The sequence below is a fragment of the Galendromus occidentalis genome, unplaced genomic scaffold, assembly GCF_000255335.2.
Source record: "Galendromus occidentalis unplaced genomic scaffold, Mocc_1.1 scf7180000076694, whole genome shotgun sequence".
NCBI classification, from domain to species: Eukaryota; Metazoa; Arthropoda; class Arachnida; order Mesostigmata; family Phytoseiidae; genus Galendromus; species Galendromus occidentalis.
In genome coordinates, this window is record NW_003804683.1 from 4,575 (window position 1) to 19,872 (window position 15,298).

Below are 15,298 nucleotides of genomic sequence, written 5' to 3' on the forward strand. Positions count from 1 at the left end.
CTGCGGTCACTCTGCTCGAGTTAGGTGTGCTCAGCGGGTCCGCCGTTGCTAGGGGTGCCACACATCGTAGATTGGCCGCCTATTATGATGCGATCGAGTGTGCAGGTACATTGATCCACCGTCCTTCAATATAAGGATACACTTATATACACACTGTGACGGCGCTTTTTACTGCTTAGCGCGCGTCGTTCCCCGCTGGTGTCTGGCTCCCTCTGCACAGTCAGCGATCGGCGAACATTATGATGATGAATGAAGCTGCGCGTCTGTCTGAATAATTCTTCAACTCCGTGCCGGAGGCTCAGCGCGAGCAGGACAGAAAACTCAATCTCGAAACAGATCGAGCGGATCGATGAATCGGTCTGAATCATTCTCTGAAGCCGAACGAGGCGGACCCAGTAGAGTGTTCACCGATTCGGGCCGATCTTGACATTCAGAGACACCATTTCAGAGCTCGGTTAGCGTAATCCACTGCAAGCGCTAGCTTCGACCGAATTTCCGGCGATGTCCGCCTTTAGCAAACCCATGCTTCGTTTAGAAAAAATGCTCGCATCGCGGTTTTCATTGTCGATAATATTTTTCTTCCCCGACGGAATCGACTAGATTTGCTACCTCCTGACGTCGACTTCACCGCTTTGGAGCAGAATTCGTCGAGATCCACTCGGAGTTCGGTATGTTCGGAGATCATGAGGGTGGATTATCCCGAGCCGAGAGAATCGAAGGGCCGCTTCGCCAAATGCGTCACAAGGCTGAGGGTAAGTTCTGAGTGTCGCGACATGCGACAAATTTCAGCGACTACAGACTTGCCCTCGATATCTTCGCGGAGTACATCCTCCGGAAGCACCCGAGTCCGATCACTGGATGATTTCCGGAGCTCCAGATGGTCGATAGTGTCGGCCCACGAAGACGACTCTCCCAGAACTTCAACCATAGAAGTTCTTTTTAGACAATCAAAAAGTGGCTGATCAGTCCGCGAAAGCCAAGTCAGGCGCCACGTCCCGACTCTTTTCTGGAGAAATTCACCTATACCGACACGGCGGAAGGAATCGTAGAAGGGATTCTCTTGAATGACAGCAATGGAGACATCTCCCCGACCGTTAACCGGAGGTGAGTGTTTAGTTTCGAGGTTCCGAGGGGAACCCGGAGAAAACAAAAATTCGCTGATCAGTACCTCGGATAGGATGTCCCTGAAAAGCTGCGACACTCAGGGCTTATCCAAAGTGTACTAATGGAGCTGGGTGAGAAGCAACGAGTGGCGGCCCGTGCTCTTTGTAATGGGGGTTCTTTCGGAACCTGGCGTGACCTCTTGCCCGAGAGACTTCATTACCTGACACTCCGAACGCTCCAATTGTCACGACACAGTCCCAAGCCGAAGGTTCCGCGGATAGTATTGCCGGCTGAGCGTCGACATATCTGGGGACGTCTCTGACACCGATAATAACCGACCGTGTTGAGCTCCCAGACGGACGCGCTGCGATGTACCATGCCAGTGTACAGATTCCGAACATCGAGAGTAAAGCACGTCCCGTTTTCTGTCAACGGCATCGGATCGGTGCGGATGAGCTCGGATTCTTGTGAGCCTTCAGACCCCCCTTCGGTGTCCTTCCCATTAGGATTACGATGGTCCACCACCGCCGTGTCGATCGCAAATTGAATCCTTGACCGAGCCAAGAGCCATGGGAAGTCGATTCCATTCATGAACCATAAGTGAATTAGTCCATTGCTGTGTATTGGACCTCTTTAGGAAGCATGGATTGGATATTGAGGAAAGCTCGCGAACGCTTCGGAAGGCCACGACGAGTTCCGTTCCCCGGTGCGCCGACGAGTCACGATGCATCCAAAAGGTTTCAATTTTACTCTCAGCTTTTGTGATCAAGCTTTGAAGGTCCGTGCATTTGGAGCGGATTCCCCACTAAGCGAATTCGGAACCGCCGATAAATATCGAAGAATACTGTATCTTGACGGTCCGTGGAGCTTTCACTTCTTCACACGACCCCGGTTTGATAGAAGCCCAAGTCTCGTTGGCTCTGACTCGAGGACGTCTCCTCCTTAAAGGGTCTGATGGGCAGTCTTCCCGGGAAATTCATCATTTCTCCGGAGATTCTCGCTCAAGCCGAAAATTTCATTCTGAGGTGGAGAGAAGGTCAAAACTGTCGAAAGTCTATGAGCATTAGATCGCGACCATAGGCATAAAGGGAATGACATGTGTCGTATAGGTTGGGGGAACATGCATGCAGGCGGAAATCGGAAAATTCAGTGTCCGGGATCGATCGGGGAAAATGATCGCCAGTATTTGAATCCGCTCTCTCCTATGTGAGCCTTGCTCATCATGTCTGCTCCCTCTATCGCGGGCGAATGATGTCATGAGTCATGTCAAACGCGATCATTCTCCGTACTATTGCTCGGTACGCTTGATGTGAGGAGGAACAGGACGACAAGACTCGCCCTTTGAAAGACTCCGCAGTGATTTCCCAGGAGGAGAAGAACTCGCGCATCTTTTGGTGGGTTTCTTTCGGATCAGATGTCGTTTGCTCATATCTCAGTCGCACCCTTCGTCGAGCAGGCCCGACCACAGCTAGTCGTTTCTACCGTGTGTGAGCGGTTCTAGCCCATGCTCCGATGGGGGTCCTCAGAGTATTCGATTCTGCACGTTCAGCCGAGTCTGTTCGAGGGGCATGGACTTTCAGTCCCTGAGATTTCGTTGACAACGTCTGGCTTGACTCGAAAAATTCTCAAAACGAGAGGATTTATTTCGAGAGTGGATTTCTCTTTTTCAGCGGTTGTGGATTGTCACCCGGAGACTGGATTGTGGATCCGTCGGACTCCTTCTACTACACGTGTCTTTTCGTTGTGTCGCTTGCCGTTCTTTACAACACGTTGTTTATCATAGGACGAGCAGTGTTCTGGGAGCTGCAGAATACATCACCGGGGCTGTGGTTCGCCTTGGACTATTTATGTGATCTCGTCTATATTCTCGATATGTGTCTCCGAGCAAGAACCGGTGAGTGAGATACGCTCCGGGCGCGACGCGATCAGGAAATACCTTGGTCGCGCGAAGAGTACGCGTCTCAGATACAATCAAGATCCAGAAAAAACGTGGCGTCGAGAGACTGTGGGGCATGGATACAGTCCCTGATGTTGATTCTCTCCCAGGGAGTTTTCGCAGCGGAGAATTTTTGGATTCTCTAGTCGTCATCTCTGTCCCAGGCCGACGCCGTATGAATTGTCCATTCACAAGAGTCAGGGGACAGGGCCACCGAATGGCTTCTCATCGAATTGATCGGTGCTTGCTCCTACGATGACGCTGAATGTAGATCCCTCGGCTCCGAGGTTTTTCACTCTTTCTTGAGAACTTTACAGCCAAAGCCTTGGATCTCTTCAGGATACTTGGAACAAGGGCTACTGGTCAAGGACACCGACAAGCTTTTGCTGCGCTACATGAAATCAACCGCTTTCCGACTCGATATTTGCTCGCTGCTCCCAACCGACCTGTTCTATGCCTACTCGGGGGTGAACTGCACCGCCGAGAACGTACCTTGCGTTATCATCGTTCGTTTGAATCGTCTACTGCGCATCCCAAGAGCTCTCGAGTTCTCTGAGCGAACAGAAACCCGAACAAATTATCCCTACGCTTTTCGTATAGGTAAGGATTTTCAAGCCCCGTGGCGTTACGTACCGAGGGATATGTTCCCCACAGCGAGTAAAAGAAGAGATTCATATATTCGCTGCGTCTCTGATTAGTTTTTGAAGAAATGGAGCAATTCGCTCGGTCGGCTTTTTATCAACCTTTTCTTATCCGAGAATAATGTGCGGCGGCTAATGATAAGTTCTCGGAGAGTTCTCTCCGGAGCATCTACACGTAAATCCAGCCTTTGCTTCACAATTGACAGCTGAACATCTGATTGGGCCGCCAGGTAAACTCATCTTCCTGATTCTCGTGATCATTCACTGGAATGCCTGCATCTACTTCGCTGTCAGCTCTTTCATTGGGTTCGGATCCGACAACTGGGTCTACCGGAATATATCAGAACCACGATTCGCTAATCTGAGACATCAATACATCTACTCATTCTATTGGTCGACTTTGACGTTGACAACTATCGGAGAGGTCAGTGAACACTTTCAGGAAACTTTGCTGAAACTTTCGACCGATAAAAATGACGGATCCCCGACTTATCAAGCGTGGACGCTCGACGTTCCGTGAGCAGAGATGTGTCGGACCGAATTTTTTGACCCGAAAATCCCGCCTTCCCCCCTTCCACAAGACGACTCGGCTCCGTCGCGACTTCCGCCGTACTCCGAAGTAATCGGAGCTGGAGTTGTTCGTTTTTTTCCCGGTGTCTCTTCAGTCATATCCGCTTCCGTCGCGTTACGCAGACGTCCTTCGGCGATCTCGACTGAGAGATCCGCCCTCGGAACATCGGGGGTTGTTCGTTTTTGGAGAAAGAAAGCGTCCTGTGCGGCAGAAATACAGAAGCTATATTGTTTTCCACCCTTCCGCATTAGGTGCCCGTCCCCGAAAAAGACAGTGAATACGTTTTCGTCGTGATTGACTTCCTCGTCGGCGTCTTAATTTTCGCCACTATCGTCGGTAATGTCGGATCGATGATTACGAACATGAACGCCGCCAGGGCCGATTTTCAGCACAAGATGGACTCCGTCAAGCAGTACATGGAGTTCCGGTGAGGACAAGCCTTTCGTAGCATTCACCGACCATATCTGATGTTTACTTAGCTCTTTCGAGATGCTTCGAAGCCCGAGGTCGGTATCCGAGCGAATTTGAGCCGAGCTATCTCCGGCAGGAAAGTCTCGAAGGAACTAGAAAATCGCGTAATAAAATGGTTCGACTATCTCTGGACGAACAAACAATCTCTGGACGAGGAGCGCATAACTGGCGTGCTCCCGGATAAACTCAAGGCAGAGATCGCAATACACGTCCACCTCGACACGCTCAAGCGTGTGAAGCTATTCCAGGTGAGGTATCTTGATTTTACTGAGAGCGACCAGCGTCGAGAGAGCAGCTTCTCAGGAATCATCGAAAATTCTGATGAGCGAGAATCGTCGGGAGAAATCCCGCGTCTAATCGGACCGAGCGGGGCGATCGCAGATTTTCTCCGTTGTGTTTTTGTCTGGTAATTTTAGTCGAATCAGACTGCCTGACATGATTTCATTGCTCCGCTCTGTTCGAAGCTTCCTGAACCATATCGAGTCTCCGAAGTACTCGCCTCCTATGACAGCTCTCGAAAGAGGAGCATATAAGGCGAGAGCGGATGATATCTAACTTTGTTTTCCTCCCGACTCCTCCTTTATTTCTAGAAATTCGCCGTATGTATGTTATGTTGTCCAATCATCCCACAGAAAATTACTATTATTATTACTATGAGCGCAACTAAAATCTCTCGCCCGCGATGACATTCTCAGCGTGTTGACATGGGCTAACCGATTCGCTATATTGAATTCAGGACTGTGAACCAGGGCTCCTCGTTCAACTCGTTCTGAAGCTCCGGCTCCAAGTGAGTGTCAGGTCAAAAGCCATATCGGGGTGAGGTTTGAATTCTCAAATGAATAATTCAGGTCGAACTTTGAAACGATCTCAACTCATTTCTTCCCTGAACTTGCCCCGGAATGTGGATTGCGTAACTTTCCGGCAGAAACAATGACGCGTTCAGAGTCAGGATCGAATAATTCAGAGCCCGTATCGTCATCAAAGCTCGATCAACGTCTTTTGCCTCCGACCTCAGATACTTTCCCTAGCGGGTTCCGAGGCTCATAGGGCTCTACCAGAGCTAGACCTCCGGAGTCGTCCTGACTGCCGAAACTTGCTCACAGGTGTTCAGTCCGGGCGACTACATATGTCGCAAGGGGGACGTCGGCAAGGAGATGTACATCGTTAAACGAGGGAAACTCTGCGTAGTCGGAGATGACGGAAAAACGGTCTTCGCTACGCTACAGGACGGCAGCGTGTTCGGTGAATTATCCATCCTGAACATACAGGGAAACAAGACAGGTGAGTCTCATCGCCTCGCGAGATCTATGTCTGATCCACGTCCGGTCAATTGAATTTCTCGACTCACGCAGTACATACCCCCCCACATCCTTATTCATTAAAAATATATGATTCAGTGTTAATTATTACCTATTCCCTATTACCCATGTGTTATTATGGAATAAATATATCCCCATATGGACTCCATCCTGTGGGAAAATTCCCCTGGGGAACTCTAAGGAAATTGCTGAATTCCCTCGCAGGAAACCGACGAACCGCGAATGTCCGGAGCCAGGGTTACTCCGATCTTTTCGTGTTATCAAAAGAAGATCTCTGGAGTGTGCTGGAAGAATACCCCGAAGCCAAGGAGATGCTAATTCGGAAGGGAACAGAAATTCTCCGGAGAGACGGCCTCCTCGATGAGGACGCTATTATTAAGGTTCGCGATAGACGCCCCGATAAGGGTTGAATTTCTTTGAATGGCTGCTCGATGGCGGCTCTGAAAGTCAGACGGAGAAGACACCTTGATGCTCATAAGCCTTTTCAAGGGGACTACGCTGGTCTTGCACACGCCTGTCATGTCAAATATCAGTCTATTTATTGTCGTTTCAGGACGAAGAGAGCATCCTCTCTGCGCAGGATCTCACCAACAATTGTCTCAATCTGGCCCGTCAGATGGACGCTCTCAAGGACCAGATGACAGCTTTGTCCCAGGAAATGGATAGAGCCCATCGAGAGATTCGAGAGAGCATACGATCCTTAATTACTAAGAAAATTGACGAAGAAGGCATTCCCGTCGCCGTCGACTGAAGATGGCAGCGATTCGCTTGCGATTGAGTGTGATGAATACAATAATTTTGTATTAAATGGGTTCGATCGGGCTCGACTTCCATACAGTTCGATCGTGGCTCGTTGCAGTCTGGAGGACGTTCTCTTCAAACGCACACATTCTAAATCTCATCTAAATTCAGAGAAAAATGTTTTCTCTGACTTTAGACCGAAAGCTGGTGCAGCTCCCAGAGTTCCGGTGCATACGTAGCCTAATCGCGGTCGGGGGCCCAGCAGCGAGACGTGAAATTCCTTTCCACTTCTCAGATCTCCCCGATGAGGCTTCGGAGATGTTGGGCTCTTCCCGTGCGTGAATTGTCCAACTCCCCTCATTCCTGGATGCACCTTTATCCTTGATGCTTACACCCACTATCCGCAACAAGTATCGCGCACTCCGATGAGAACTACTAGGTAATTGTAAACGTTTCGGTATCTGTAGCATGAGAGTGTTCTTCGGAACTTGGCATCAGTGCCTCGAAACGAGGTTCTGCTGGAATGAAATGCTAAGTCTATTTTGCTTTCTTCCGGTAGACTTCGGAGACTATGATAGCGACGAATCGTTCACGTCCAATCTTTCATCACAAGTTCTTTCGCTTGTAAATACCGGAAAGTAAATGTATAGTAAGCGTCTAGACTGGGCTCTGAGCTCGTGTACAATATTTCGGAGCTCTTGGGACACTCGGAAGCATGTTCCTTCATGATTGGAAAAAAATGGGGGAAAATATGGTATAGACCCAGTAAGCCGAAACTTTCACGCCGAAACCCAGGAAGCCGAAACCTGGAACGCCGAAATTCGCGGTATCCTGTATAGAATCGCCGTGCCCTTTCGGTCATTCTCTCCGAGAATTCACTCCGCTCGACCGTACCGAGTAGAAATTTCCGAATGGTGCACGAAATGGACATGAGCATAAAAATACCCGGTTATCAATCCAATAAACAGAATTATTAGCGTGAAAGCTGTTCGATGACTGAGGTACCACCAGATGTAGCCGCTTCTCAATCTGACTGCAACCCGGCCTGTGTCTTTATCAGGCACGAGCCGGGAGGGCGCTCCGCGCCCTCGCGGCTCAATTGCCCGCACGCCGGATGCGATTCTATCCAAGGCCCGAGCGAGTTTGTCGAGTGATTACGACGGAAAGCGTGATACCGATTCGCAATGAATGAGTACGACACCAAAGAGCATGAACACATGAATTAGCATGAGAAAAATGATGCGATGCTTTCGCAGGCCTGAACGAATTTGTCGTGAGTAATCGGCAGTTATTGTTCTGAGGAATATCTGATATGGAGATTCCCTTTGTCCGATGTATGCCTATCTGATATCTGAATGATAGCACGACGCATGAGCATTCACAACTGTGCTTACAGTTTGGAATCTCTATTCACGGGTCGATTCGCGGGCGAATTGAAGCAACGCCTCCGACTTATCTTGGGCATGGCGAATTCAATGAGGAGACCTCTGAGCCTCGTGACGAAACTCCACAGATCACAAAAAAACACTGCTTAGGTCTCTCGTACTTGTCACTGAATCTCTCGAAGAATGTAGGCAAACCGCGCATGAGTCCCAAAGTTCTTTTTGTCGAAGATGTTCACGACAGAAAACTCTGATTGGAGTTCAAAAAGATATATGGATGCAGAGTCGGACTCTCCCATCGCTCCCATGGAGCAGGAGAAATGATTGCACAGTAATGAAACAGGTGAAATATATGGGCATCGCTTATCAGATACGCTAAAGAATTATAGAAGACATTTTGGAAAGCATTACGTTCGATCTCGTGGCTCTCGATTCTCCTCTGATGATCGAGTGGAGAACCCCGATATTTGGTTCAATGCCGGACCGATATTACTGCTTTATTCTATAGGGGGAGAAATTATCATTATCAAATTAGATCATGCTGAAATTAGTAGGCTGCTGCGACGTCTCTCGAATCGCGCGCCTTGCCGGAACGGTCGTGGCATCATGTGGAGAGAAGTGGTGGAGAGGATTTCGTTTCCAGCGAACACTGGAGAAAAACTTGATAATTTTCCGGAATAACTCGAGAACGATGCGATTGATCGAGTGGAAAAGTACTTCTTACGCTAGCGGGAATGATTCGGCATCGAGTCAAAGTAACTTGAAGTCTTTTGACAGACAAATAACCCCGATATTTGGTACAATGACGGACCGACATTACTGCTTTATTCTATAGGGGAATGCCAACTCAACCGGTTCCGCTATACGCTATGATAGCTTCGCGTTCCTGAGGAGTCCTGAGTCCGCGAGAGAGAGTGGCGCAACTTGCCGAACTCTGAATTGGCTAGTTTCACCGTTGGAAGGGCTCGGAATAGCGACGAAACTTTGAAGGATGTGAGGATTCTTTGAGGATTTCCCCCCGTTTCTCAGCAGTTCCCAGTACAGCCGGTGCTTGACTGGAGAAGTCCCGGGCACCGTTGAGACAGCATTGCGTTGATGGTGAGAGATCCATCCAGATAGACGGACAGCGGACTCGGTGCCTACAAGATTCGACCCGAGCTCCACCGTTCCGGGCACTCCTCTGGCCGAGCGCTCCGCGATGAATCTCACTAGGAATCCGAGGCATCTCGAAGAGGAGACATGGAGCAGATCAAATGACTTGAGGCGAAGAATCGACTCCTTCCTTTGGGGTACAAATCGGCGGTTCTCGACGACGGCTGATCTGAGGCACAAACCTCCTCGGATACCGGTCGACACCGAATGCTGTTGACCACAGACCGGAAAGGATCGGTAGAGCAGATATCGTCATGATCTGATCGCGACAATCCCCCTCATCACCGTCGACACGAGCCACCTATAATAATATGGGAGATCTCCACCGAGTCACTTTGCCGCCAGACTTCCATTCGAATCACAAGCGCGGTATCCAACAACGCTCGAAGCCGGTACGCGGAAAAACCAAACATCATCATCATCATCACCGGGTCACATAGAAATCATCAGTTTTCCGTGGCGAAATGTCGTTTTTCTTGAAATCCCTTGCTCGCACCGCTTCCTGCCTCAGCCGCCAGGTACCGAGCAGGAGTCTCCATGTCGCTCCACGCTTGCTCGCAGCTCAGGTGCGTGAGTAATCGAATACAGTTCTCTAGCGTGAAAAAATAAGTTCCTTCCTTTGATTCATCGCAGACAAAGACTGCGCGGATAATTTTCGCTCCGAGCTGAGTCAAACGCCTCGCCCGGAAGAAATTTCCGCCTCGAGACTGGAGGGAGCCGTGAAGGCAGGATTCCTGATAGACACCCAGTCTACTGATGATACGGAGGATTCATTCGAACTCCTCGGTGATTGAGCTCCGCCAGAGTTCATGCTCGAGCGGTCGGGGTTCTCCAATCGTCCCGTGCGATGCGCGACGGCCTAGTCAAGTTCCGTTGGTCGAGCTGTCTGAGCCTCTGGATCAACCTTTGTGGACGCTCCTCCGAGAGCAAAGCAGAGGCTGACGCGCGGGCCGAGTTCGAACCCTGGAGCCGGAAACATTTTCTCAAAGAGAGTTAATCTCTCGAATCGCTGTTGACGGTATTCATTACCATGAATCATCCGAAGAATTGAGGCTCGATTGGAGCCGGCCGAAAGAGAACCTCAGGATCGTGGCCCATGTGTTCACATGTAACTGTTTGTGCACTCATAAAGCCCTTAGTGGATCCGTAAAACGATTCGTGGAGTATCTGAGGTATCGTCGTCTCATGGGCGATACCTTCGTTCCCTCCAGAACACCTTCTGTCGATGTTTTTTGAATAGAAGTCCCTACGGATTTTATCGAATGTCATCCGTTGCGACGCCCTGATGATCCGTGTGGGGGCTATCGGCGACCAGAGAAACTCTCTAGGCGACCTAAATTTTTGGGGATTTCTGCGGGAGATATCTCCGATATTGACTATTCCAGGTCACTCAGCCGGCGCCGAACTTCAAGGGCAAGGCCGTCGTCGATGGGCAGTTCAAGGATATCCAGCTAGCCGACTATCAGGGGAAATATCTGGTTTTGTTCTTCTATCCTCTCGACTTCACATTCGTCTGCCCCACAGAAATCATCGCGTTCTCGGACCGCGCGAAGGAATTCCGTGACATTGGTGAGTCTAACAGGAAAATCGAGATTTTAATTCCAGTGAAGATTCTCATTGCACATTGCATCCTTTTTAGTGATAGAGTGCATCCGGAAAGTCTTCCACGAGCGATCGTTTCTCTTCAAATCGTTGGTTGTCCGACAGGTGCGGAACTGATTGCCGTGTCCACGGATTCTCACTTTTCTCATCTCGCGTGGATTAACACTCCTCGAAAGCAGGGTGGTCTCGGAGGGGCGAACATCCCCCTTCTCGCTGACTTCAACAAAAACATCTCTGCAGACTACGGAGTGCTCTTGCCCGAAGCAGGTAAAAATGAATGGGCCTCGTTTGCTGGAGAAATGCGATGCGAGCAAGGGTGATATTAGTACTCGGATTTTGGAGCGCTCCGGTAATGTCTTATTTTACTTTTCTTCGACAGGCCTTGCTCTTCGTGGACTTTTCATCATCGATCCTAAGGGCGTCGTTCGTCAAATAACGATAAACGATCTGCCGGTGGGACGCTCAGTTGATGAGACTCTTCGTCTCATCAAGGCCTTCCAATTCGTTGAGAAACACGGGGAAGTGTGTCCGGCTAACTGGCAGCCCGATTCCCCGACGATCAAGCCGGATCCGAAAAATTCTCAAGAATACTTCGGCAAGGTCAACTGAGTCGGATCTCGGCCTAACGGATGAGAGGATTCATCTTGATCTTGGAGAGCTCTCGACTCCTAGACAATTGAGGCGGCTTTTTGAGGGGCTGGCGAGGAGGTTCTGTTAGTTTCGAGAGTATCCGCAGAAGGCCACGGACTCCCCTGAGAGGGACCTCGCGCAATTTTCACGTAGTCTCCGTAAACGGCGAGATCTGAGGCTCGCTGCGTCATGAGAAAGTATTTCGTGCAATGTATCCGTAAACTGGAGTTGGGTTCTAAGAGAAATAAAAGAGAGATAGTTCTTTATTTCGGCGAGAAGTTCTTATATTTCTCAGAGAGGTTGTCATTGGAGAGACTCAATCGCCAGATCATCGCGGCAATATCATCGGGAATCGATATGTATATCAAAAACGGGATTTTAATCTTGGCTTGAGCATAGGGTCTATCGATCACATTCCTCATTCGACTGGATATATCACGAACATAAGTCGAGGTGCGGATCAATCCCTGGCGGGAACAATCGAAGATGAGGGTGCCTGAGCTCTGAACCAGTCCACTCGACAGCTCGAGATCCGTCCGTTGAGACACGGGGTTTCTCTACGAATTCCATCTGGACCGATTCACGATAGTTCCGTGCGAGGTTTATAAACAGTTGAGATATGAAGAGAGGGGAGTCTCAGCCAGGTGCTCATCATCGCTAGAACGAAGAAGAACGCAATCGTTAGAGACAACTTATACAAGTCCGACTTTATTCACAAACTACCGGCTCGACAGTCAGCCCCGAGCCGTGTCTTCGCTCTTACATCGAAAGATTCAACCATATGCCCTCGTTTTCGACTTGATTGAGATGAAAACCAGGGCCCTTTACTTCCCATGCATCTTTCTCTGTTTGACAACAATGGAATCACTGTTCCATTCCATTTGCCTTCCGCTGCAAACGTAATCACATTATTGTCACGAAAACTAAGCCGGCCAACATGCCGGCCGCGTTCCCGACTACCCACGCTTGCGGGAACAGCATATGCAGCAGGAAGATTTCCCCCAAGACAACGAATACGAGTGGTATCGCCGGAAGTTCGAAAATCAAAAAGGTCGAATTCAAGTAGGGAAGTAGCTCTCCATGCGCAAGTTTCATGGCGATGAGGATCGCTGTCGGTCCCATGAAGCACTTATACTTCATTTCATATGGATACACTCCGCCGACGCTCTCCGCCCGCACCAAGACGTACTTTACGAGGCATACGTACGCCAAGCTGGAACCTGCGGTCAGTATCAGGACCAGGATTGCGTACCGGAGAAGCCCGACCCGTCTCTCTATATTGCTTCCGACCCTCAACAAGGTCAGAACACTGTATAAGAGATGGTATCCGTTCAATGTATGCAACGGGGCAGTGAAGATCGAGGCGTAGCGGTGAGCGTCGAATACGAGATACGAGTTCAGGCATTTGCCGCCTACATAGCGGTATAATACTTTGAGCTGCTCCGGGAGCAAGTCATGATAGAAAACTCCCACTAGCGTCGCAGCTAACAGAGTCGTCAATATAGGAGGAAATCGCTGTACCTGGAAGAACGCATAGGATCGCTCATACGTAGGATTGTATCCCGGTTGTTGAGGTCTTCGATAGCCGTATGATCTGGGCTGCGCACCTCGGGTCCACTGCCGGTGGGGGTTGTATCCCGCGACAGCTCCGAAAATGTCGAAGATTGGATGAAGGAAACCCACGCTGTATGCCGTCCCCACGAGTATACCGGCGAGGTGTCCCACGAAACTCGCTCGGGGTACGAAGAGAGAGATCAGCGCCAACTCCAGCCATACGTACATCCCACCCGGTACTCTCAGATTGTAGCCTCCGATGACTGGATGAACATCGGGATAAACTTTGTTCACGACTACTTTCAGAGCGAATATCACTCCGGAGAAACCAATGGCGCAGCTTGACATGAAGTCGAAACTCGAGAAGAGTATGGCCAGCGCGTAGTTTATCGAGACCGAGACCAAAGCCACCAGTATGGTGAACACCACGAGGAGGTATGCGAAGAAAGGCGCTCCCATCACCGACTCGAGGATGATGCCCTTCCAGACGAACGATGCCATGTTGTAGTAGAGATGATAGCTGTCCGAATGTTCCAGAGCCGAGCTGAAGATACGCATGAACTCGCGCCTTTCAATGAGAGTGTACGCCGAAATGCAACATTCTTCGATAGATCGCCAGGGCACCTTGAATTAAATCGGATTTGAGCTTTTTTTCTGTTGGAACTGAAAGGGTCGCGAGGCGCATCGTCTGGGATGTTGGCACCACGTAAGGAATGACTACGAAATCGACGAAAGCTACCACGGAAAATTACGAGGCAGAAAGGGGGCGAGAACCAAAAACAGAAATTATTCGGGAGCATCAGGGTCTGTGTATCCCCTTGGATAGTAAATGGCGACGCTGAGAGACTTCGCTTATGAGACGTGTACAAAGGGGTGAGTCATGTGAGGTCTATCTAGTGTCAGAAACTGAGGAGCTTGCCGGTCTCCCCGGAAAGTCTCGAACGGACATGCATTCATAAATATGATGCTAACCTTGATGAGTCCTAGAAACAGACAAACTTGGAGTCCTATTGTTCCCAGAGTTACAGGTGGTATATTTTCGAGGCCGACAGTGAACAGGAGATGTTGCACCAGCAACAGTACCCCAAAATTATCACGATTTCTTCGCATCATCTTGATCTGTGAAAATAGAGAAGATACTCGAAGACATCCATGCTACTGACCATCATCTTATGAACATACTCGGATGACCGTATTCGAACGCATGATTCTGGAGGGTAGAGCAATAGTTCCTATGAACGACTGAAATGTCTGATCCGATGCCAGGCCCGACGCAAGCGAGCTCTCTGACTTTTGCGAGGAAGGACCTCACCCCGATTCACATGTATTCTGACTGAGATCTCCAGGATTCGAAGGGAAACATTAATCAAACATGGAATCGATGTATGAATCCGATCGCATGTCTGCGACAGGCGGAGTTTACATTGGATTTGAACATTCGGGAAAATTCCGAGTCTCATTGAGCCTCTTCTGCTGTTTCCCTCTAGATAATGCTGTCTGATTCCTACAGTTGAGAGCAAGAGGAAAACCTGATGGGTTCCCGAATACTAGAAGAGCGGAGTTACGGCTGCGATTTCCTCCGCCGGACCGACGAAGCGCCGGGATGAGATTTCATCCAAGAACTTACTGTGTTCGATTGACGTGTTTCCGCTCAAGCGAGACTCGACGGGGACAGCTGTGACAATCGTAGACACTCTTCGTCGCGGTTCCACTATACTGACACCGCAAGACAATGAGCTCTGTTACACATGGAACGGAGCGCCGATTTCAAATCTACGTCACATCACTCGCAAAAGCGTATCTGCCTTTCAGATACCCGCGCAGAAGGGTGGGTCGAGAGCCAGCGTACTTGCGAACTGAGGGATCGGATTGCCAAGTATACGTTTCAGAGGTGTCGATGGATAATCCTCCTTTGGCCGTTCGGCCCTATGCCGGAATCCCGAGGAGAGTGGAGACAAGGATGCTGCTGATGATCTCTGCTAGAAGTTCGTCTGGGCTCGGGCGGTTTCTCCTATAATTTCTCGATTCTTCTTTTGAGCCGCATTTGATCACGGATCACGGCAGAGCACACCAGGTTCGAAGCGGATCGCTCCAGGAACACGGCGGATCGCACCAGGATGACGGCGAATCACACGAGGATGCAGTTGTGATCCATGAGTGTCATCTGAGAGAGATCATATCCACATCAGTAGGCG

General features: G+C 49.7%; 3 protein-coding genes across 3 annotated transcripts; 2 read left to right on the forward strand and 1 right to left on the reverse strand.

The window, feature by feature from the left end:
* The first annotated feature begins 683 nt into the window (after positions 1-683).
* Positions 684-6,793, forward strand: CngA (Cyclic nucleotide-gated ion channel subunit A). Its single transcript, XM_003739999.1, has 11 exons — positions 684-752; positions 944-1,104; positions 2,775-2,998; positions 3,380-3,640; positions 3,912-4,105; positions 4,504-4,679; positions 4,800-4,971; positions 5,460-5,510; positions 5,827-6,004; positions 6,247-6,422; positions 6,596-6,793. Exons 1-11 carry the CDS (start codon positions 684-686, stop codon positions 6,791-6,793), a joined length of 1,860 nt encoding a protein of 619 aa, XP_003740047.1.
* A 2,886-nt stretch (positions 6,794-9,679) lies between these two features.
* On the forward strand, positions 9,680-11,818 carry LOC100902111 (peroxiredoxin-2). The gene is made up of 4 exons (XM_003739976.1): positions 9,680-9,883; positions 10,703-10,886; positions 11,025-11,186; positions 11,299-11,818. The coding sequence occupies exons 1-4, from the start codon at positions 9,782-9,784 to the stop codon at positions 11,526-11,528; spliced, it is 678 nt and encodes a 225-aa protein (XP_003740024.1). The 5' UTR covers positions 9,680-9,781; the 3' UTR covers positions 11,529-11,818.
* Positions 11,819-12,252: 434 nt separating this feature from the next.
* Positions 12,253-15,047, reverse strand: LOC100902342 (rhomboid-related protein 4). The gene is made up of 3 exons (XM_003739978.2): positions 14,731-15,047; positions 14,076-14,222; positions 12,253-13,727 (listed from the first exon to the last, which is right to left on the reverse strand). Exons 2-3 carry the CDS (start codon positions 14,214-14,216, stop codon positions 12,453-12,455), a joined length of 1,416 nt encoding a protein of 471 aa, XP_003740026.1. The 5' UTR covers positions 14,217-14,222; positions 14,731-15,047; the 3' UTR covers positions 12,253-12,452.
* Positions 15,048-15,298: the final 251 nt, after the last annotated feature.

What these genes read in the sequence shown, in the direction of transcription:
- LOC100902111 (XM_003739976.1), top strand. Translation starts at nt 9,782, where the DNA reads ATGTCGTTTTTCTTGAAATCCCTTGCTCGCACCGCTTCCTGCCTCAGC. An exon ending in CACGCTTGCTCGCAGCTCAG is followed by an intron (nt 9,884 to 10,702) that starts GTGCGTGAGTAA and finishes TGACTATTCCAG; the next exon opens with GTCACTCAGCCGGCGCCGAA. An exon ending in AGTGCTCTTGCCCGAAGCAG is followed by an intron (nt 11,187 to 11,298) that starts GTAAAAATGAAT and finishes TTTCTTCGACAG; the next exon opens with GCCTTGCTCTTCGTGGACTT.
- CngA (XM_003739999.1), top strand. Translation starts at nt 684, where the DNA reads ATGAGGGTGGATTATCCCGAGCCGAGAGAATCGAAGGGCCGCTTCGCC. An exon ending in AAGCAGTACATGGAGTTCCG is followed by an intron (nt 4,680 to 4,799) that starts GTGAGGACAAGC and finishes TATCTCCGGCAG; the next exon opens with GAAAGTCTCGAAGGAACTAG. An exon ending in CATACAGGGAAACAAGACAG is followed by an intron (nt 6,005 to 6,246) that starts GTGAGTCTCATC and finishes ATTCCCTCGCAG; the next exon opens with GAAACCGACGAACCGCGAAT.
- LOC100902342 (XM_003739978.2), bottom strand. Translation starts at nt 14,216, where the DNA reads ATGATGCGAAGAAATCGTGATAATTTTGGGGTACTGTTGCTGGTGCAA. An exon ending in TGTTTCTAGGACTCATCAAG is followed by an intron (nt 13,728 to 14,075) that starts GTTAGCATCATA and finishes ATTTAATTCAAG; the next exon opens with GTGCCCTGGCGATCTATCGA.